Source organism: Lynx canadensis, chromosome X (assembly GCF_007474595.2).
Source record: "Lynx canadensis isolate LIC74 chromosome X, mLynCan4.pri.v2, whole genome shotgun sequence".
Taxonomy (NCBI): domain Eukaryota; kingdom Metazoa; phylum Chordata; class Mammalia; order Carnivora; family Felidae; genus Lynx; species Lynx canadensis.
The window spans coordinates 31,452,079-31,474,735 of NC_044321.2; the positions used below are offsets into that span (position 1 = coordinate 31,452,079).

The 22,657-nt window shown below is 40.4% G+C and overlaps 1 protein-coding gene across 1 annotated transcript in view; it reads left to right on the top strand.

Moving 5' to 3' along the window:
* Window positions 1-22,657, top strand: part of CFAP47 (cilia and flagella associated protein 47) — a 550,869-nt gene that overhangs the window by 400,941 nt on the left and 127,271 nt on the right. The window contains exon 53 of the mRNA XM_030305764.1: window positions 2,559-2,656. Within this exon, the coding sequence (XP_030161624.1) occupies window positions 2,559-2,656 (98 nt within the window). The remainder of the gene's footprint in view (window positions 1-2,558; window positions 2,657-22,657) is intronic.

Below are 22,657 nucleotides of genomic sequence, written 5' to 3' on the forward strand. Positions count from 1 at the left end.
CTGGATGTTTCTGTGAAGGTGATTTTAGGTGAAATTTACATTTAGAGCTGAACTTTGAATGAAGAAGATGGCCCTCCATAATGTGGAGTTCTCGGCTAATCAGTTGAAGGTCTTAATAGAGCCAAGACTGATCGCCCCAGAGCAAAAAAGGAACTCTACCAGTAGACTGCCTTTGGATTCGGACTGTACTTCTTTCCTAGGTCTACAGCCTACTGTCTTAACCTGCAGATTTTGGACCTACCAGGTCAATTTTGTGAGCCATTTCCTTAAAATCAATCTCTTTTAAAGAGATTTTTAAACACCAAAAAGGCATTTAAATCACTGTCATAGAACTGAAGGAGCAGCCAATACAAATGTGAGCAGAGATTTCCTCAGTAACCAAACATCAGTATAAAGTTGGTAACTTATTCTCTGTGCATTAATGGTTTCAAGGTAGTTAGCTGGTGTTTGTAAAATAAATAAGCTCTGAAGGCAATTGAAAATGGGAAGGTAAGTTTCGCCCTCAGGAACTTCTCACAAGTATTTGGGATGAAAATTCACAAGGACTTTCTCTTGTTTCCCTCTCATTAGCTGATTGTTCTGAAAGTCTGAATTGTTCTAAGATCCACTAATTCTATAAGTACTTTTTGTGAGCTAAAGTATTAGAATAGAATGGAATACAATACAGTATAATATGGTATGAAACAATGCCATAAGATACGATGCTCTTGGTAGCGAGGAATAATTTTTCCTCTACCCTTCTAAATTCTTGGCCAACACCCCCCTGTAATAATGATGATGATAATAGTAATAATAATAATAATAATAATAATAATAAAAAGATTAGCAGGAGAAAAACAAAAGTTTAGTAACTTGTATTCCTCCCCTATACATGGGAGAGACCCAGGAAAAATGAGTAACTCCCTGAAATAGCCAAGCCCTTACCTTAAAATACCATCCCCACCTAAAAACACAAAAAGATGTTGGGGGATGAGGAGCCAAGAAGGAGAAGTTACTCGGAAAAGCAAGATTAACAAGAATAAGGTTGTTATGCAGATAGAGGTCACTGTCTTCTCCACTGATAGGCATTCCTAAGATTTAGCCCTCCCAACATCCTAATACAGAAAGGGAGACACTCTTACAAATGCAGATTTCCTTTATAAATGTAAATATCTCTTACAAAAGGGTAACTTCTCAGTTTTCAGAGTGCTCCTGTGTCTGCAGTTTTTTTTTAAATAATCAGCTGAAAATAATCCTTATACCAAAGACATAGTTTGGAGTGGCAAATTCTACTCCCCTCCACCATGAAATGCAATTCACTACAGTGTCATTCGATGCCGTACAATACAATACAATGCAATGCCATGCTATGCTCTGCAAAACACAAAACACTCTCTTTCAGAAGAGAGTGACTGTGAATTCCACTAGTCTGGGCTCCTTATTTCAGATGAGGAAACTGAGCCCCAAAGAGGCTAGTGACTTGTATGACTAAGGTCAGCAAACATAGTAGTCTCTGGAATCTTTAAAACATGGCAATACTGATATGAATATGCATACAATTAACTGAAGTTGGAGGACATCTAAATCATAAACTAGCTCAACCCTGGAGAATAAAGAATACCAAAGTAGAAGCTGAACAGATGAGGCTAAACAAGTAGAAAACCCGAGTTTGATGCCAGTACAAGCCCTGTTACACAGGACTGTTTTAGTGGACCAGGGTTCCAGTGTCAGGATTTGGGAGTGTGACTTTAGACATCACCAGTGACAAAAATGCCTGCTTTTTAAAAAATATTGGGAACCCAGATGTAAACATTACTTTCTCATCACTTAATCCATTCCCTAGTTCAACTTCCTTTAGGGTGAATTGCTAGGATCCTTTTTCATACTTCCAACAACAAAAGAAAAATCTTGTAAACTATTCCTGATTCTGACCTTACACTAGATTCTTATGGTATAGGAAGTGTTCCACTGAACTGTAATACAATACTTAGATATTTCTATGTATAATATGTGAATGCTTGGACAATTAGGGGGAAAATGATTGGTTATTTCTTTTGAAATATTAATTCTTAGAAGTAAAACATTGTTGGGGTGCCTGAGTGGCTCAGTCAATTGAGCATCTGATTTCAGCTCAGGTCATGAGCTGGTTGAGCCTTGTGTCCGGCTGTGTGCTGACAGCTCAGAGCCTGGAGCCTGCTTTGGATTCTGTCTCCCTCTCTCTGCCCCTCCCCCACTCACAGTCTGTCTCTCAGAAATGAATATTTTTTTTTTTAATTAAAAGAAAAGAAGTAAAGCATTCTTATTTTAGTGGGGTGGGGGGGTGACATGATGAGTTTCTGGGCAGGCACAGGACAGGGAGCTTTTATAGGGCCTGCTCATGGCCATGCAAAATGGCATTTCTCTTAGCACTCACAAACTAATACAATCAGCTTTTCACCCTCCCCTTGGCTCTCTTGACAAATTAGTTCATCAAAAAGAGTTTGAAAATGATATCTATTGATGTTTCTCAAATTTTTAGGTTAAATATGGTATTCTGAAGCCTACATTAAGAAGCCTACATTTTTTGTTTTTTTCTTCAGATGATGGTGCTAGCAATATCCGAGTCTGGTACAGTCTTGAGATCCATAGCTCTCCGGGACCACCAGTAGACATTATTGAAATGAAGTGCTCTGCTCTGGTAAGAACCCATTAAATCTTCATAGGCTCTGTCTTTTTGCAAACCAAACTTCTGTTGTATGCTTAAATTGCTATCCCTAAAAAGCATCCATATTAAATGAGTATATTAGGATAAATTATTCAAATTATAGCAGCTGTGTTTTAAATCCAATAATTGGGACCTTAAATGCTTATGGAAAACATCTTTTAGCTCTATAGTATCTTACAGTGGCTTTACTGATGAGTATTCTACATGCATGTTTTAAGAGTTACCAGAACAAACTTAACCTTAGCCTACATGCTTGCCCTCACACATATAATAAAAGCAGGATTATGCTCTTGTAAGGGATCAAGAATATCCTGTCCCCTCAGGCTCATACTAGCTGAACTAAGAATCAAATTGACGTGAGACAGATTAACAGGAGAAAATCAAATTTAATAGTGTACCTATGGGGAATGCACATTCATGGAAATTCCAAAATGGGCAAAAGGAGATATATATATCATTGTGAGTTAAGGAGAAGAGGGTAGGGGTCTGAGACTTCAAAGGGAAGGAATGCAATTTACAGAAAGATGAAAAAGTGTAAATATTTGGTTAGCAGATGTTTGCTGGGCCTCTCAGAAACAACAGAGAACTGTGACCAAACAGGACTTGCTAGGTTCCTCCCTGTCTACCACCCCCAGTTCATAGTGTAATGTAGTTGTCTGTGGTGATAGCTCTTTTCCTAGAGCAGATCTTCTGTCTAAATTCTTCTTAGGCAGTTGTGGGGAAGGTAAAAAAGACTTTCCTCAATCTACTGGGTTTTGATTGCTTTGTAACTCAAAATAATCTTCATGCCAAAGTGGGCCATCTTGAGGTCCCTACAGTCTCTTGGCTCTTGTGAGAAGGGAGATGATTCCTTTTCAGGAATACCAAATGAAAGCTGTGCTGTCTTAATTAACAGTAGGTTTACAACCTATTGGAAATATGTACATACTCCAAGGATAAATTGTCTGCTGTGACTGCCCCGAGTGTGCATGTCCATGAGACATCTACTCTTGCAAGAATGTTGAGCGAGGCTTTAATCAACATTTTCCTTTGATTGGACCGATGGGCTTATTCCTAACACTCTTTCAGTACTGATTCTTCCTGGCTTCTATAGCAGGCTTTTCACTCTGAAACATATTTGGAGTAACTGGCATGGATTTGGGGCTTTAAATAATAGTTACTAAGAATAGGATTGTCTTATGTGAATTATTAAAGTGTTATTAAATCTGGGGCACTTGGGTGGCTCAGTAGGATAAGCATCTGAGTCTTGGTTTGGGCTCAGATCATGATCTCAAAGTTCATGAGTTCAAGCCCTACTTCAGGTTCTGCACTGACAGCACGGAGCCTGCTTGGGATTCTCTCTCTCCCTCTCTCTCTCTCTGCCCCTCCCCTGCTCGTGCTTGCCCTTTCTCTCTCTCTCTCTCTCTCTCAAAATAAATTTTAAAAAAAGTGTTACTAAATCTATTATTATTATTATTAATTAATAAAGTTAAATATTGAGGCTTGTTTTATTTTTTATTTTTTTCTCTACATTTTGTTTATTGAGACAAACTAATTAAAAGGCACAAACATAGGGCATGTTTACATGGACATTATAACAAACATATACATTAAAAGTGTAGGAATGTGTTGCCTTACTGCTAAACAGAAAGTTCCTAAGCTTTTATGTATACAAAAGTTGTACAATTTAATGTCCTAAAGTACAAAAGATCATTTATAAAATTATTTTACACTAAGTACTATTTTATTTTTTACTACGTAGTTCAACCTCCTCGAACTGTTTTGTATAATGACACACAGATACCTGTCCCTGATGTAGGAAGTCTGCCTCAGATGTAAGGTGTTTGATGCTTGAACTGACACAGTGGGGTATAAACAGAAGTCATCCAGTTTGGTAGTCAGTCCTGCAAACATTCTGCAAGATTAATACAACTAAATTCCACTTCTCTTAACTGCAAGATTAAAATAGAAAAAAAAAAAAACAAAACCCAAAACATATTGCAACTTAAAAAAAATCACAGCGTCTTGGTTTTAGTAACTTTTTTTTTTTTAAACACAATGTTTTAAAAACATGTGTGGCATGATGGTGTAAAGAGTATCTGTTTCCCTAACTTTTGGTTTCTACTTTATGTACAGAGATAAAACATCCTGCTAAGAAATAAAAAGCACATGTCTTAACGTGCACAATCATTGCTGGGTTTCTACAGGGAGTACAGATAGCTGTCTCCCTGAAAACACCACAAAGCTGATACAAGTGTTTTTTCAAAGAAAAAAAAAAGTGATGTCCATATTTACAAAGTTGAACAAATCTGCACAATACTTGATTAAGAAACGGAAGGAGAAATTAAAAAAAAAAAAGATACACTCTGCTGTTCTGAAGGGGCATACTACCTAGTTAGTGGTTAGAATAAAAACTGTATACAATTTAATATAAGACATAAACTCTAGTGAGCAACTAACACATCTTTCCCTGTTGTAACATCAACAGGCTCTGATTGGGAGAGAGAAGGGCATATCACATCCCAGTGCCTCCAGCATCTTCCAATTTAAAGCAATATATTTTAACTGTTCCAAAGTACTCCTTGGCTCCTGAAAGGAGTCCCACTGGCCTCTGTTTGTTAGGAGTCTGTTGAGGCTTGTTTTAAATGAAACATGAGGGGTGATAGGCATTAAGGAGGGCTCTTCGTGTGATGAGCACTAGATGTTATATGTAAGTGATGAATCACTAAATTCTACTCCTAAAACCAATACTATACTATATGTTAACTAACTTGAATCTAAATTAAAAAAAACAAATGAAACATGAAGACAATATTCATGGCTATTAGTCATGTTTTAATTTGATTTAATTTTCTTATTGTTAATACTCAAATATTTAAATTGATGATAACGGTTATTTTCATTTTTAAACATGCAGATGGATTTTTCATAAAAATCATTATTTAGAATCTTGGGGGCGCCTGGGTGGCGCAGTCGGTTAAGTGTCCGACTTCAGCCAGGTCACGATCTCGCGGTCTGTGAGTTCGAGCCCCGCGTCAGGCTCTGGGCTGATGGCTCAGAGCCTAGAGCCTGTTTCCGATTCTGTGTCTCCCTCTCTCTCTGCCCCTCCCCCGTTCATGCTCTGTCTCTCTCTGTCCCAAAAATAAATAAAAACGTTGAAAAAAAAATTAAAAAAAAAAAAGAATCTTGAACTTTTGCTCCAACAAATAAAAAGTTTTTAAAAGACTGAAATAGTCTGTAAATCAATTACTTACCCACTTCATTTCTGGGTAAATCTCCACTGAGTCAGAAAACGGGTGGTCAGACTATTGAGATGCACTCAAATGTAGTTTGCAAAAGTGTTCTCTTCTAAGTGGCAAATGATTTAATATGATGATGATAGAGTCATTTCACCCAATGAAAACGCCCCATTTCCATGACTCTACTATCACTGCAGAATAAAATCTTTCTTAAGGGTTATTTTTAATTTGGCATAATTTTATGAAACTACTTGCTGTGGAAAATGGTTACTGTGGGGCGCCTGGGTGGCGCAGTCGGTTAAGCGTCCTACTTCAGCCAGGTCACGATCTCGCGGTCCGTGAGTTCGAGCCCCGCGTCGGGCTCTGGGCGGATGGCTCGGAGCCTGGAGCCTGTTTCCGATTCTGTGTGTCTCCCTCTCTCTCTGCCCCTCCCCCGTTCATGCTCTGTCTCTCTCTGTCCCAAAAATAAATAAAAACGTTGAAAAAAAAAAAAAAGAAAATGGTTACTGTATTAACAGCAATCTCTTTACCAGGACACAGGAGGGAAAAAAAAATTTAAAATCGGTCCAGGAGAAATTGAGACCATGAGGTGGCACCTCAAAAAGATGGACATTGGCTTCCTTATTAACTGTATGTTTAAAATAGATACAGAGATGATCAGAGATCTGCAACCCAAACTAACCAAAAAAAGGACGTGATTCTAAAATACTTACAGATAAATAACTATTCACATCTTCTCATGAAATGGTATATAATGTGCCCCCCTTTTGGGAAGAGTTGTCAACCCTTTGAGCAAAATTGATAGAAATTGAGATTTTTTTTTTTAACCCTCAACTTTGAATGGTAAAGTTTGTCACACCAACTGAGAAACACACATCATCAGGATACTTGATGTAGATAAGTAGGAAGACTGAACAAAAAGACACCATCTGTTTCGTTTAATCTTCTTCAAATTCCTGACCAGTTAAGACTACTTTTCTGGGGGAGTTGATACTGCAATTAGATTATGTATTAAGCGCTTAAGCTTCCCCCCTTCCCCCACTTTGAGGACTTGGCTGAAGTGACGCCATTTTGGGTCTGTGGTTATTTTTGATTTTGTTTTGTTTTTCTAACACATGTAATTCGAATTCAGTTTGTGTTGATTTCCTATCAGTTCTTAATTTAAACCTTTCCTGGTTTTGGTACCACAGTGTGATACCTATAACTCATCTCGTTTGTGTATGTACTTCTGATTATTATTGCTTTTATTTTTCATTGTGAATAGCTAACATAGTTATTTTATAAAGATATTCAGTAATTTACTTTCAAAGTCTACATAGATGAAAATGCAATTCCTGAGCCCCCATTCCATTTACCAGTTTTACATTGTAATGCAAGAATAGAACTTAGCATCGTGAATTGCCAGATTGCTCTGTTTGTCGCTACAGGCAGGTATGCTATATTAAGTAATCAGTTTCAGCTGAGATAGGTGGGGAAGGGGAGTCTTTTTTGACTAACTCAGTCCATTTGGGCTATGAATGACAGTGATGTTGTTGCCCAGATATTAGGTTTCCCCACCTTTCTACTGGTAATTGCCTAAGGTAAAAATGTATGCACTTATTAACTCTCAGACATGATGATCTAGCTGCTGGAGATGGTATGGATTCTTTTAAATAATCCCATCAAATAAATCTTTGTGCATTTCTTGAAGTTTTCTGAATACTATCAAAAGTATGCTAAAATTGTTGTCCTTACCTAATATTTTTTTTACTGCATTTGCTGTTTTGCCAAACTTTTGAGAAATATTTTATTTAAACCTTAAATCGTCAGATGTGGCAATGGAGCTTTCAAGATACTAACCCATCTCTGATTTTCCATCTGTATCTCAGCTTTTGTTACATTCAACCCAATTTTCACATCTTCCTTAGAGATGAATGTTTAGAATCTCCATTAAAATAGGTTTCGTGTAAGAAATGTTTACATCCTCGAGGCACATAAATTTGTTTACTTCTTAGAGTAGGTTCCAAAAATCAGATTATATTGACAATGAACAATAATTGGTTGTGAGTCGTCCACTCTCTAATTGGTATAAATTATTTAGTATTCTTCTGGAAATTTTAACATGTGATATCTGCTATTCCATTTTGTTTGACCTTAAAAATGTCTTGTATGTCATATAGTTGGGCTGTGAGAGAATGATACGAGCAATCCACCATCTTCCTACTGATAATACCTTCAACATACAGCCATGAGTTAAAAATGCATTCTGAAAACAAAACTTAAGTGTGTGAACAAAATCTATGCTTTAAGCTTTAGATCAGTCATAGACTGCATAATATTTGTTCTGTTGTCAGTGACAATTGAATGACTCCTTTTTTCATTTTATAATCAACCTTTAATTAAATTCACTATATTGTTAATGGTGCAACCCAGAAGTCTGTACACATATTAGAAAGAAGAGTGTTGGGGGGGGGGGGGAATGTTTATTATATCTTTAAAGGTTTTTTGGCTGATGTAAGAATTATGTTGACATGAGACAAATTACCAGCAGAAAGTCCAACAGAAGTTTAATAACATGTATACCTCCTTCTGGTTTACATGGGAGAGACCCAGGAAACTGCATAACTCCCCAAAATGGCTGAAGCCTTGGGCTTAAATACCTTGTTCATCTAAAGATAAAGCAAAATGTTGGGAGGTGACCAGGAAAAGCACAGTAAACAAGGATAATGCTTTTTTTGCAGATTTAAGTTTTGCCTTTTCTATTGATAAGAATCTCTAGAGATTTAGTCATCCCCCTCTTCCTGGTACAGTAAAGGAGACACCCTTACAAATTCAGATTTCCCTTATAAATGTCAGTAACTCTACTTGGTTTCTCATTTGTCTGTTTTTTTCTTAACCAGCTTAAAATAATCAATATTCTAAAGAGGCATATCTTGGGATGGTGAAATTTTCTCCCCTACAGGAGCATAGTTAAAAACACTATTAATCCACTTAGTGTCAAACATAAAAACATTAATACAAAACATGTGAATTGCCAATCATTTTAAATAAGTTTTTAATTTAAAATTTTAGCCTCCATAATAAAATATATATTTTATGATCTCATTTTGTTATGTTTTTCTTTTCTTTGTGTTTTTATATTCTTTATTTTTTCTGGGTGAAAGATCATATGTCATGGGTGTTGTACATGATACTGAAATTTTTCTTCCTCATGAAATGTTAGTGTAAAATGTTAACATTCTGCTTTGAATTTATCTGGACAAAATAAAATATAGACTGTATATTTATGTGTACATGTACATATATATGCATATATATATATATATAGTCATGAACATGCTGTGAAGGCACACACACAAGTTGTGTCTTTCCACAATGTCAGTTTTATTCAATCATAATTATAAAGGAGGTTCAAGATTCCAAATTCAGTGACATTTCCCCATGTGATTAAACTTGGCTTCTTACACAGCACACAGAGAGGAACATAAGACAAGCCACACAAACAAGATAACAGAAGGGTATAAGAAGTTAACAAACCAAACACGAAGTCAGTTTGTGGGCGTGCAGTTGAGCTAAGGCCACTCTGTCTGTCTAGGTCTGCTCTCGGTACTTACTGCTTATTATGTTCAAGCAGTGAAGGATCTCAGTTCTGTTTGGAGATCAATCGGGCAGAGCCTTCAACGGCAGCTGCCTTTTTTAAGTGGTCAGACACAGAGAGGTCATGTCTGAAGAGTCTGACAGCTTGTTACAAAAATCCTCCCCTTTTGAAAGGGATTTAATTGGTCTTAGGCCTCTGCAGACTTGCTCTGATTCTGCTTGGTATGATTTCTGGTGTGTCAGCTGATGTTGATCCTGGCATCAGCATCTCATAGCTGCGGTACTTTTAACTGCCTGCGTCATTGGTTGACACAGGCTCCTGCTTGACATGAGAGACTCCATTTTACTCTCTACATATACACATATGTATGTGTATGTATATAGAGAGCAAAAGGAAAGGGAGAAAGATCCTATCTTAAACAGTTAAACAAGAGGGTACTTCCTAGGGATCATTCCCTGCAATTAGACATATTTCTATTTGTCACTGCTTTTTTGTTTTTTTTTTTGGTTGGTTGGCTGGTTGTTGTTTTTTTTTTTTTTTTTTTTAGAGAGAGAGCACAAGCAGGAAAGGGGCAGAGAGAAAGAAATAGAGAATTTTAAGCAGGCTCTGCATTCAGTGAGGAACATGACATGGGCCTCATTCCCAGGATCCTGGGATCATGACCTGAGCTGAAATCAAGAGTCAGATGTTCAACTGACTGAGCCACCCAGGTGCCCTTATTTGTCACTGCTTTTAATAACTACTGCACCCCCACCCCCACCTCCAAGGTTATGGGAAATGTCTGAATACACATGAATGGAGTTTCTCACTTTTTCACAGCTCCTCAGTGTCTGTCAAATACATCCTCACCTTCACATCATGCCCCACTCTGGCATTAGCAGCATGCCTTGATTGTACCTCTGCATTCTGTATGTCTCAGGTTGGATATAGGGTACTTCCTTAGGTATAGGGTTATGCGGGTGGCAGTTGCAGAAGAATGACAATGGTGTTTCTAGTTTACAGCTAGCTGCCTGTTTCCTCTGAGTTCTGAACCGTTGGCACCTACTTTTCAATTTAGGAAAATTACTGAGACATACTATAAGTTATCATTTCCTCTGAATTACATGGTACCTTTATAAATACCCTTTGGTACAGTTTGTTTATTGCTTGGTGATGTTTTTCAATTGAATAAAATTAAAATTGAAAATTTCCTCAATAACATGGTTAACTTAATATTGCATGTTTTGGACATCAGAAATAATCCCTTTAATTTTTTTTTAATTAAGTAGGCTCCACACACAAAATGGGGCTTGAACTCATGACCCTGAGATCAAGAGTCACATGCTGTACCGAATGAGCCAGCCAGGCACCCCAGAAGTAATTCCTTTAAAATTGACTCATGATTATCTTCTGGGAGATGACATTGATGGGGTTTTAGAATGGTGGGGTGGGGGGAGGTACAGTTGGGAGTGACAGCCAAGAAGAATTCTTAAAGACATCTTTGGTGCAAAAAGGTGATTTTATTAAAGCATGGGGACAGGACCCATGGACAGAAAGAGCTGCACTAGGGTTGTGAAGAGTGATTGCTGATATACCTTCAGGTGGGAGGGAGTTAGGGATGACGTAAGTCTCTAAGGAATTTTGGAAGCGATGTTTCCAGGACCTTGAGGAGCTAGCTGCTGTTAGGAAAACATCATTTATTACCATTTACTAAAACCTCAGTCATGAGACTTTTCAGATGTGTATCAGCAGTCCGTAAGCTCAGAGTATGATTGCCAGCCTATATCTTGGGGAGTTGAGACAAAGGAAGTTTCCAGAGGAATTTTTATATGTTAAAGTAGACTTACAGGATCTTGGAGGTTGGGATAATGTTAAGCTAAGATTCTCTTTTGCCCCTAGCTAAGTGTCATCATCGAGGCAGCTGAGCTCCTACAGGAAGGTCACACTGCCCGTTTCAAGGACTACTCAATGGTCTGTAGGCAGTAAGGGAATTTAGTTTTGCATTTGCTTTAGTTTCCCACATCACCATAGCAAGCATTTAAACCCCCTTACATCCTGGTAAGGGTGATATTAGGGCTCCAGGAAACAGAGTCTATAGGTTTCTGGAGATTAGTCTATGGATAAGATTACTTTTTTTCTTGAAGATTACTAAGTTATCTGTAAACTGAAGGAGATTCCTGTCCTGCATGACTGTGGTCTCTATCAGTTAACCATTTGTTTTTCCTTTCCTTTGTTCTTGGGCAGCCAGGAGTGTCCAAGGAATATCACACATATCCCACAGGGGGTGGCGGGAGGTTGCTGTTAGCCTGTCCTTTGCCCTCAGCTTGCCTTATGCTCCCTCATCAATATGGTGGAAAATACTTCCTGCTAGTGCATATTGAATTGTCATTGACTCCATTAGGCTTTTATGGGCAAAACATATAATATTGATTTACTCTGACCTAGTTAGAATAGGAAGTGATGAGGTTTTCAGTGCAAATACTCAGTGAATTAAATTTTTCTGTTTGGAGAAGCTGTGAACTGCCAACCAAATGATAAAGTTAACCCACTGTCTTTCTCACAGCTGTCCTTACCAATAACTTGCATGAAAGGAGGTAGACTAGGTTAACTCAAGATTTTTAGGATTTTGTCAAAGGTTGCTGTATTATTTAGTTCAAAGTTCTGATTATCCAGAATACCAGACATATTGACTATTAGATTTGTATACAAACACTAAAGTCTCTAATCAATTGCACATTTATTTTTTAAAGAGTATTTATTATCTCTGGTATCCCTCACACTATTCTACACACTGAGGAACAGTGATGAATAGTACAAACAAGGCCCCTATTTATATGGAGCTAACAGTCTAGTAGAGTCAGAAAACAGAAGTAACATTGAAATAGGATATTTCATGGGAGATTTTTCTGTTGTCTTACATTTTCTTTTTAGAGTTTATTTATTTTGAGAGAGTGCACATGAGCACGTGGTGTAGAGAGGGAGAATCCCAAGCAGGCTCTGCATTGTCAGTGTAGAGCCCCATGTGGGTCTTGATTTCAGCAACTTGTGAGATCATGACCTGAGCTGAAACCAAGAGTCAGACACGTAAGCAACTGAGCCACCCTGGCACCCCTATTGTTTTACATTTTTAATTAAAGACATAAACCTGAAAACCATAGATAATTCTGTGTCCATGTTATGAAAGGTGCTGCTATGCCGTTTATTAAGGACTCATTGAATGTTTTAGTTATGGTATTTTTAGGGGTGCCTGGGTGACTCGGTTGGTTAAGTATCCAACTTCAGCTCAGGTCATGATCTCATGGTTCATGGGTTTAAGCCCATACCTGACTCTACACTGACAGCTCAGAGTCCAGAGTCTGCTTCAGATTCTGTGCCTCCCTCTTTCTCTCTCCCCCTCCCCTGCTTATGTGTTCTCTCTCTCTCTCTCTCTCTCTCTCTCTCTCTCTCTCTCAAAAATTAAACAACTTAAAAAAAAATAAAATAGTTCTGGTGTTTTTAGCTGACATAACAAACTGAAATTTCAGTGGCCTAACACAATAAAAGTTCTTAATAATTGTAACACTGTGGTGCATTTGTTCCCAGTTGGTGGCTCCTCCCAGTTGTGGTTCCATCAACCTTTAGGAAGTCAGCAGTTCCTGCATATAGATGGAGAAAGAAAAAGAAACAGAAAAGAATTTCCACTGGTTTCTTAATCATCTCATCACAGAGGCAACATACATCACTCTCTCTCATGTACTATTAGAACTAACCACCTGGTTATGCCTGGGTGCAAGAGAGTTTGGGAAATGTAACCTCTGGTTGGGCAGCTGCTGCCCCATGTTATCTTCATGTTATGAAGGGGAGCACAGTTTTGCTGGAAAGATGATATTTCTGCTATCATGAAAGATTAAATATATTTAGGCTATCACCCATGTCCAGCCAGCCAAGACATTGGCTAGAACACCAAGACAGGGCGAGGGGTTTCTTTAAAAAGTAGAAACTGACAGCTTAATGCCCACTGGATTTTGGTGAGTTCCTGCTAAAAGACTAGACCATGGATGGAGGGAAAATGGCTAGAGGGACAGCAGCTGCACTTCCACTGGCATATGACAAGACCTTGTAAATCAAAGTCTATTCTACTCAGTGACAGGAGCCAGGAGACTGGGCTCAGACTGTTTTAAAAGGATCTACTCAAGATACATTCTGCTAGGGTGAGAAGAACCCAGGAGAAAAAGTCTACATGGGGTAATGCTAGAAAGGGGAAAAGAGAAGGACCCAGAATGTCAACTGGAAAAGATCAATCCATATCAATTAGGTAAATAGCCTTTGTTCTTTTACCTCACCTCCCATCTGCATCCTGTAACCTGAAGGAGCCGTATTAGTGCGGTGATTGCAGGAAAAGTTAGAGCAAGGAAGTTGAAAACAGCAGGTTATGTCTACCTTCCTCCTCACAAGCAGTCTGAAAAATTACTACATGTCCCCAGGATAGGGAGGGGGTGCCAGGAGGAAATATCGGTAAAAGCATTCATTCAGTAGGAAATGAAAGTATTGATTGATTTTGTACCTTTTTAAACATCTGACAATAAGACTGATCCAGCATTGGGAACTATCCTGAGTTAGCAACAGGTTGGAAGAGGGAGATCCTGCCAGGTTTGGAGGTCAGTAGTGGAAGAGTCCATCCAGTTTATCTGTTACCATGATAATAAATGCCTTAGCTAAATTTAGTGACAATTGTACCCACAAAAATTGTCCAGAGTTTCACTGAGGGACGCATGAGGACTGGGGAAACGTACCCAGGTAGAGCAATTAACAAATGTACAAGCCCTTGGAACAAAATGAGCTTGTTGGGAAGGGAGGTAGTAAGAAGGAGCCCAGGCATCCCAGGAGCAGAAAAGATTGTTGTGAGGCTGGAGCTTGGACAGAAATGAAAGGGATGACTTTCATTCAGAGGTGCCGGCAGGGCCACATCTTGCAGGACCTCAGAGGGCAAGATAAGAGATTTTATTCCATGTGCAATTAGAAGCCACTAGAGGGTGGAAAGAAGGGGAATGACCTGATCTAATTTCTGTTTTTAAATCTCTCAAAATGTTTCTGCTATTTTAAGAAAATAATAAACTTATCAATTATATTTAGATGCTGAAAAGATTTTATATCCGTTTTAAGATGAATAGAGCTATTCAAACTTCCTCTGCTAAAGTTTATAATTTGCAAAATTCAATATATCTGTTTGTACATATTTTGAATTGTATTCCAATCTTATCTGAGTATTTGAATTTTTTCAGTGTTGTAAATTTCAGCATCTTATGACTGCCTTCATGCTTTAAAATCTTTACTTATATTCCACAGGATTAAATATTCATAATTTATTACTTTTGCAAAAGAATTATGAGAAATGGAAGCAGTTTCTTAAATCAGTCATTATGTTAGCTAAAGCATTCCTTAAGTACAATCCAGAGAAAAATACTGGACACCTTACAAAGGAATGCTGTCTATTGTTGCACCTAAAAGAGGCCACGTGAAGACAAAAGACAGTTTTGAAGTCATTGCATATAGTCACTATTTCACTTGAATTTGTAAAAAAAAAAAAAAAAAAAATCCAAACTGATATATATTTAATTATAAAAAGCCTTATAAAACCACTCATTAAAGGGCACCTGAGTGGCTCAGTTGATTAAGCATCCGACTCTTGATCTCATTTCAGGTCATGATCTCACAGTTGGGTTCGTGAGTTTGAGCCCCACATCAGGCTCTGCCCTGATGGCAAGGAGCCTGCTTGGGACTTTGTCTCTCCTTGTCTCTGCCTCTCTCCCACTTTTGTGTGCTCTCTCTCTCTCCCTCAAAATAAATAAATAAACTTTAAAAAAAAAAAAGCTAATCAAAGTAGAAGAATATGACATTGGGAAGACATGTACCAGCCAAATATTTCACACTTTTTATATAGAGAAAGCATGCACAGAAATTCAGCTGACTTTATACTTCCTATTGATGAGAGTTATTTGTCATAAAATGGAATGGGGGTGGCAGGATGGCTTAGATAATAACACTATTAACCATTTTTGCAGATGAATTCTTTATACCTTCTCTTTTGTATGCTGAAAATAGTTATGCATTTTTGGATTATATAGATAACACAAAGAAGGTATTTCGAGAATAAACTTACAAATTTTCATCATCTCATCAAATGATGAATGACAAAAATCTCTTTAACTTATTGAATGCATGAAATATTTAATAAAATATCTAACTTTTATGGCCTTAAGAAATATGGTTAGAAAATTAATCTTTTCCAAATTAATTTTGACAGTATCTTGGCAGGTGTATATTTAAAAGGGATTATTCATACAATACTGATTTTAAAGGTGTAATTTGGGGATTTTTATCTATTTAAACTTAAAATATTCAAACTATAATGAAAGCTAGAAATTATTTTTTTATAATGTTGTAGTAAATTTGACATATATTTTACCAGACTATAAATACAGCACTCTTTTTTTTTTGAGGTTTATTTATTGGGGTACCTGGATGGCTCAGTCCGTTAAGCGTCCGACTTCAGCTCAGGTCATGATCTCATGGTTCGTGAGTTCGAGCCCCACATGGAGCTTTTCACTCTCAGCAAGAGCCCACTTCAGATCTTCTGTCTCCCTCTCTCTCTGCCCCTCCCTCCCCTCTCAAAAATAAAAACATTAAAAGATTTTTAAAAAATAAAATGTTAAAAAAAATGTTATTTTTTTGAGAGAGAGAGCACAAGTAGAGGAAAGGCAGAGAGAAGGAGGAGAGAGAGAGAATCCCAAGCAGGCTCTGCACTGTCAACTGTCAGTTGCAGGGCTCAAATCTACAAACCATGACATCATGACCTGAGCCAAAGTTGGATGTTTAACCAACTGAGCCACCCAGGCGCCCTAGAGATACAGCACTGTTAATTGGAAACTTAAAGCTTTTTACCATAATGAAACATTTATTTCTATTGAGTCTATTGCTGGTTTTGAGACGACCCCAGAGAATTCAATTATAGGCTTTCTCTAGAGATTGTAGTGCTTCTTAGTGCCAGTAGTTCAAAGCAATTAATGATTCCTTTCTGTAAGGCTGCTCAATTGTGAGGGGGTGTCCAGACCTGTGTAAGAGGGAAGTGATCGAGTAGTGATATTTGCCATGTTACAGCAAATACTCGGTGCCCAGGAAGAGACAAGCCACATGCACTCGGGGAATCAGGAAAGACTATTTATTGCGCACTGGTGCTCACCCAGCAGAATCACCTCCAAAGCCTGAACCCCAAACCTTGGTATCAGCCGGCCTCCTTTTATGGCTAGGATGGTAGGGGGTTGAGAGACAAAAGAAAAAGGGGGGGGAACTTATCAGTGGTGCTACTCAGGTAGTTGGTGGAGGCAGGAGGCAAGCAAGATTACAGAAGCCAAAAGCATGCAAGGGGAGTATCCGGCCTTGGACATCTGGCTGGTACCTCTTATCTTGCTTTTACCAGCTTTTCTTCTCATTCTTCCCTCTTAATTCTCAAGCTACTGTGGCAGACTTAGAGAAAAATCAGTTTGTGGGCGTCAGGGAACCCTTTGATGCCATGGGAAGAGGGGCGAAGACGCTTCTGACTTCTTCCTGCTGCACAGGGATGTTGAAGGGAGCGGTGAGGCAGCTAGGGTTCTTTGTAATTCAAAGGAGAGTAGCAACAGCTAGAATGGTCCAACTGGAGCATCATTTGGAGTTTTATAGCTTCTAGGCAAGAGGAAACAAGCCTGGTTAGCATATTAAGAATACAAGGACCAAACAGGAGGGCTATGAAAAGCATTAGGAGAGGACCAGCTAAGGGGAAGAGCCAGGATGCCCGATTCCATATGTTGCTCCAAGAGTTCCATGAATCTGCAAGTTCCTGTCTTCATTTGTTGACTTGCTCCCTTAACTGCTGGGCCATATCTCAGACTATCCCTGATTGGTTGACATAGAAACAACATTCTTCATTTAGGAAGAGACATAGTCCTCTTCTTTCAGCAGTAAGCAGGTCCAGCCTTCTTCTGTTTTGTAAGACTACTACTGCTAGGGAGTCTACTTGGTCTTGTAAAACCATCAGAGATTTGGTAACCTGTTCTATGTCATCTGTTAGGTCCTTGGATAATTCATGATAATAAGTGGTTGAGGAGATTATTCCTCCTATTCCAGTGCCCACCTCTGCCGTTATTCCTAAGGTAATTAGCAGCTGTATGACTTGAATGGTTCTTCTGGACTCAGTATATGCTGCGAAGAGTACTGTAAGAGACTGGTTGTTGGGTACAATATTTATCTGAGGAGTGATGAAGGCTGGGGTGCAGATGCCCATCCAATTGGCTGGTAGACACAGGTAGGCATCCGACCCACATACAAAGAGAAGCCCTGGGAGGGGTCGACACCAGGGTTGGGTTATAGGAAGATGACTGAATTTCTGACAGTCAAGAGTCTGGTTGCATTTGCCAATGGTCAGATTGCCAACTGGCTCTTTTCCAATTTTGTTTGTCAGGCACCTGGGAGCTGTTTGGGACAGTTCGACTCCCGTTAGTACAGGCCTCACCATGTGGGGGTGTGGGTCTTTAGTTAACAGGGTAACATTTACAGTTGCCTGTGTTGTCGGAGTAGCTGTGTAATGGGGGGTTCCTGTGGACAAGCAGAGCCAACAGGCTTGGCCAGGCTGGGATTGGTATCATTGAGGAGGCGATGTGTAGTGTTGAACATTTGATCTAGATGGGGATCTAAGACAAGTTGGTCTGATTTATGTTCAGTCGGAGGTTGAAGGGTCAGGTCAGAAGTGACCCAGCAGTCATGGGGAACATCAGGGCAGGTTGGATCAGGCAGTCCCCAGTAGTGTGTGTGTGTGTTTTTAAATTTTTCCCATCCAATAAGTTTTCCATTTATGGGGGGGGGTGACCCTCTTGGTATCATAATATCTATTCGGCATGCGGGGGTACACAGTGGCACAGGGGCATGGTGTTAGTGTCGTTTTATCTCTGCAGACCGGAGGAGCAGGAATTGACACAGAGGGGAGGGGTTGGAGCAAGAGTCGGGAAGGGCACATGGGGAGAAATGGCCTCTTTAGGAGGCCGAGTGGGGTAGCAGGCAGTGCAACCCCGAAGTTTGTCCCTCATGAAGACAGTAGATGGGGTTCAACGGTTAGAAGCATAGAGTGACTCTTTGTGCCTTTAGGGCACAAGGGCAAATGATAACTCATGCATTTGCATGGTGGGAGTGCGAAGACTCCTCTTGAACAAGTTAGGAACAGGAGTATGTGTAGCAGGGACAGGAGATAGGGCGATCCCATCTTGGGGTAGGAGACGGTTATAAAGGCAGAGAACAACATGCAGAGGAAGACATCAATCATAACTCAGATAATATACATCTAAAGAGAATAAGGCATCCTGACACTAGTAAGTAGAGGAAGGCTAACAAGAGTTTGTGACTGAGGCGCCAGTCTGCAGGAGTAACTTGGGTCAGCCCTACAGCAAAGAGTATGGCAACAAGTATGCAAAGAGAAATAGGTAGGGGATGGCGATGAAATCTGAGAGAAAATGATTTGTTATAATTTATTTAAGTTGCTTGGTGATTTCCTCAAGCTTCTGGTTACAGAGAGTTCTCAGGTGTTGGCTGCAGGCTGCTTTTCGGTTGCTGTCTTCTTAAGGGTGATCTGTAGAGCATTGTTCTGGTTAGCAGTTACTTTCCATTTCAAGTGGTTGTCAGGTGACAGGTGGTGAAGCCTTTACTTGAGAATGGTGGATCCAGGCAATAAGTCCTGCAACCTGGAGAGCTGTGGGCATAGTTAGCACAACTAAATAAGGTCCCTTCCAGGTAGGTTTAAGTGGTTCCTTTTTCTAGTCTTTTATCCAAACCTGATCCCCAGGTTTGTGGGGGTATACACTTATTCCTAGGGAAATAAGTATCCTGTCTAATGTACCCATCTAATGTATCTCAAGTACAGTTTTCCCTAGTCCTTGGAGTTGTTTTTGTGTTTCTAAATTCCCTAGCTCTGTCAGGTCCCCCTTGAATTTGACTAGTGGAGGGAGTCTTCCATATAGGATCTCAAATGGGGAGAATCCTATTTTTGCCTGGGGTGTACAGCATATTCAGAGAAGAGCTAGGGGTAGTATATCTGTCCAGGGCAAGTTAGTTTCCTGACATAGTTTTGCCATGGCTGATTTAAGGGTCCGGTTCATACATTCCACTTTCCCTGAACTCTGGGTCCGGTAGGCTGTGTGTACGTTCCACTGGATACCTAGGGTTTTGGCTACTTGTTATACCACCTTGGCCACAAAAGCTGGGCCTATGGTTAATTGCATTCCATGTCTGGGAATGAGATCCCTTAGCAAGGCCTTGGTTACTTCTCTTGCCTTTTCAGTGCGTGTGGGATAGGCTTCAACTCAGCCCAAAAATGTGCAGATGATTACTAAAAGATATTTGTATCCTTACTGAGTCTCATTTCGGTAAAATCTACCTCTAAACCTTTGAAGCATGCCGAAGCATGCGTGACCACAGTGTTGGATTCCCATGGGCCCAGTGGGGCCTTGTTTGGCATTATTTTGAGCACAGAGGAGGCAGTGTTGAGAGAGGCACAGAGGGATGGGAGTTGAGCAATTACAGAGTAACGGCTAATAAGGTTTCAAGGGCAGTTTTTCCTAGGTGGGTGAGCTCATGCTGTTGGAGAACCCCCTGGTGGGCTAGCTGCTCCCGTACATAGACTCTTTGGTCTGGAAGTACCCACCATCCGTCTTCTGTCTGGCCTCCTTTTTCTGCTGTGCTGTGCCTGTTTTGTTTCTTGGATTGTGTACTTTGGGGAAGTTGGCAGTTCCAGGGCCAGCATGATTTTTGAGGGTGTTGTCTGTTTTCCCGCTGCTTGTTTAGCTGTGATGTCAGCTCATCGGTTATCTTCTGACAGAGTCCTTTCCTCTTTGGTGTCCCTTGCAGTGGATGACTGCTACCTCCCTCGGATCCCAGACTGCCCTTAATAGTTTTAGGATTTCTTCCCGATTTTTTATTTCTCTTCCTCATGCGCTCACAAGTCCTCTCTCCTTGTATAGAGCCCCTTGTACATGTAGAGTGGCAAAGGCATAGCTCAAGTCAGTGTATATGTTGGCCTGTTTGTCTTTACTGAGTTCCAGTGCTCTTATTAGGGCCCACAGTTCTGCTCTTTGGGCTGACCATTGTTGTCCTATGGAAGGGCCTTTGCTTCTTTGACCTCAAAATCAGAGACTATTGCAAAACCACTATATCTTTTGCCTTCATTCATGAAGCTGTTACTGTTGGTATACAGGATGAAGTCAGAATTTCGTAAGGGCCTGTCTGATAGGTCTGGTCAGCTGGAAGAGACTTCATCAAGTACTTCTAGACAATCATGCTCTGAGGGCCCTGTTGCTGCAGGCAAGAAAGCGGCAGGGCTTAGAGTTTTTATGGCTTCCAATCTTATTCATGGGTTCTCACGTAGCAATCCCTCATATTGTATCATCCGAGCATGCGTTACCCAGTGTTGCCCTCTGGCATCCATCAAGGCAATGACAGAATGGGGAACCTTAAGGTTTAGGTTTTGCCCCAACGTGTTTGTCTGCTTTCTTGGTTAAAAGTGTGGTGGCTGCCAGGGTCCTCAGACAAGGTGACCATCCTGCCACAACTGAGTTAATCTGCTTTGAAAGGTATGCCACTGGTCTTTGCCAAGGCCCACATTCCTGGGTGAGAACCCCCAGAGCCACCCCATTCTTCTCATGTATGAACAGGTTGAAATCTCATGATATATCTGGGAGTCCCAAGAGCAGTGCCTCTGTGAGTTTTGTTTTTATACTTTTGAATGCCTTTTCTTGATTAGGGCCCCAGAAAAGGGGTGCTCTCTCTTCCCCCTTTAGTGCTTTGTATAGAGGTCTGGCCAACTCTGAGAACCCTGGGATCCATATTGGACAGAATCTTCCTGCTCCCAGTAACTCTTGGATCTGCCAGCAGATAGTGGGAACCGGAATGGCACAGACTGCCTGTTTCCCTTTGGCTCCCAGCATCTGTTTGCCTTAGGTAATTTTGAAGCCCAAATATTGAACTTCCTCTTGGCAGATCTGTGCCTTTTTCTTTGACACCTGGTATCCCGCCTCTGCTAATAGCCTGAGTAGGGCTCTGGTTCCCTCCCAGCACTGGGTCTGCTTGGGACTGGCTAGCAAGAGATTGTCCATATACTGGAAGAGGGAACATGCTAGGTTCCATCTTGGAAACCTGGCTGAATCAGATGCTAGTGCCCCACTGAATAAGGTTGGTGAATTTTTGAATCCTTGTGGCAGTCTAGTCCAAGTGAATTGTTCCTTTGCCCATGTGGTAGGGTTTTCCCACTCAAAAGCAAATACGGGTTGGCTGTTAGGCTCTAGTTGGAGACAGAAGAAGGTGTCCTTTAAATCTAGGCATGTGAACCATTCTGCTTCAGAGGGTATGAGTTTTAGTAGAGTGTATGGGTTAGGCAATGCTGAATGCAACATGAAGGCTGCTTCATTAATGGCTCTCAGGTCTTGTACACGGCAGTAATCATTTGTCCCAGGCTTTTTCACGGGCAGCAGGGGAATATTCCATGGGACTGGCATCGTTTTAGAAATCCCCATTTGAGTAGCCTGTCCAAGTGTGTCTGGATCCCCAGGCGTGCCTCCTGTGGGATCATATATTGGTGTATTTTGACAGGTTCAGCCCCAGGCTTTAGGTCAATTAATATCGGGGGGGATGGTTTTTTGCCAGACCAGGGAGTTTCCTTCTGCCCAAACTGAAGGGAATTCAGCTTCTAGCTCGGGGGCCACAGTTGGCTCCCCGGGAGGGTAAGTATATAATTTCCATTTTTCTTCCCATTAAATCGTCAGGGACAAAATCATGGGTTGAGCCTTTTCTTTTAGGCGCAATTGTGTCTGTCTGTTTGAGGAGAAGGTTATCTGCACCCAACTTGGCTAAGAGGTCTCTACCTAACAGTGAGACCAGGCAGTCAGGTAGGTACAGGAATTCATGCACTACTTGGTGACGCCCCAGCTGGCATTGTCGGAGACCACAACATGGCCTTTGGGTTTACACCTCTGTGCTCCTACGATGGTGACTTCTCGACCCAACAGAGGTGCCACCTTGCATGTCACCACAGAGTGTTCGGCCCCAGTGTCCACCATGAAGTCTATTGTTTGGCCCTCACCTTCATTTTGACCATGGGCTCATAGGGGCCTAGTTGGATAGAACCTGGTCTTTCCTTATCAGAGT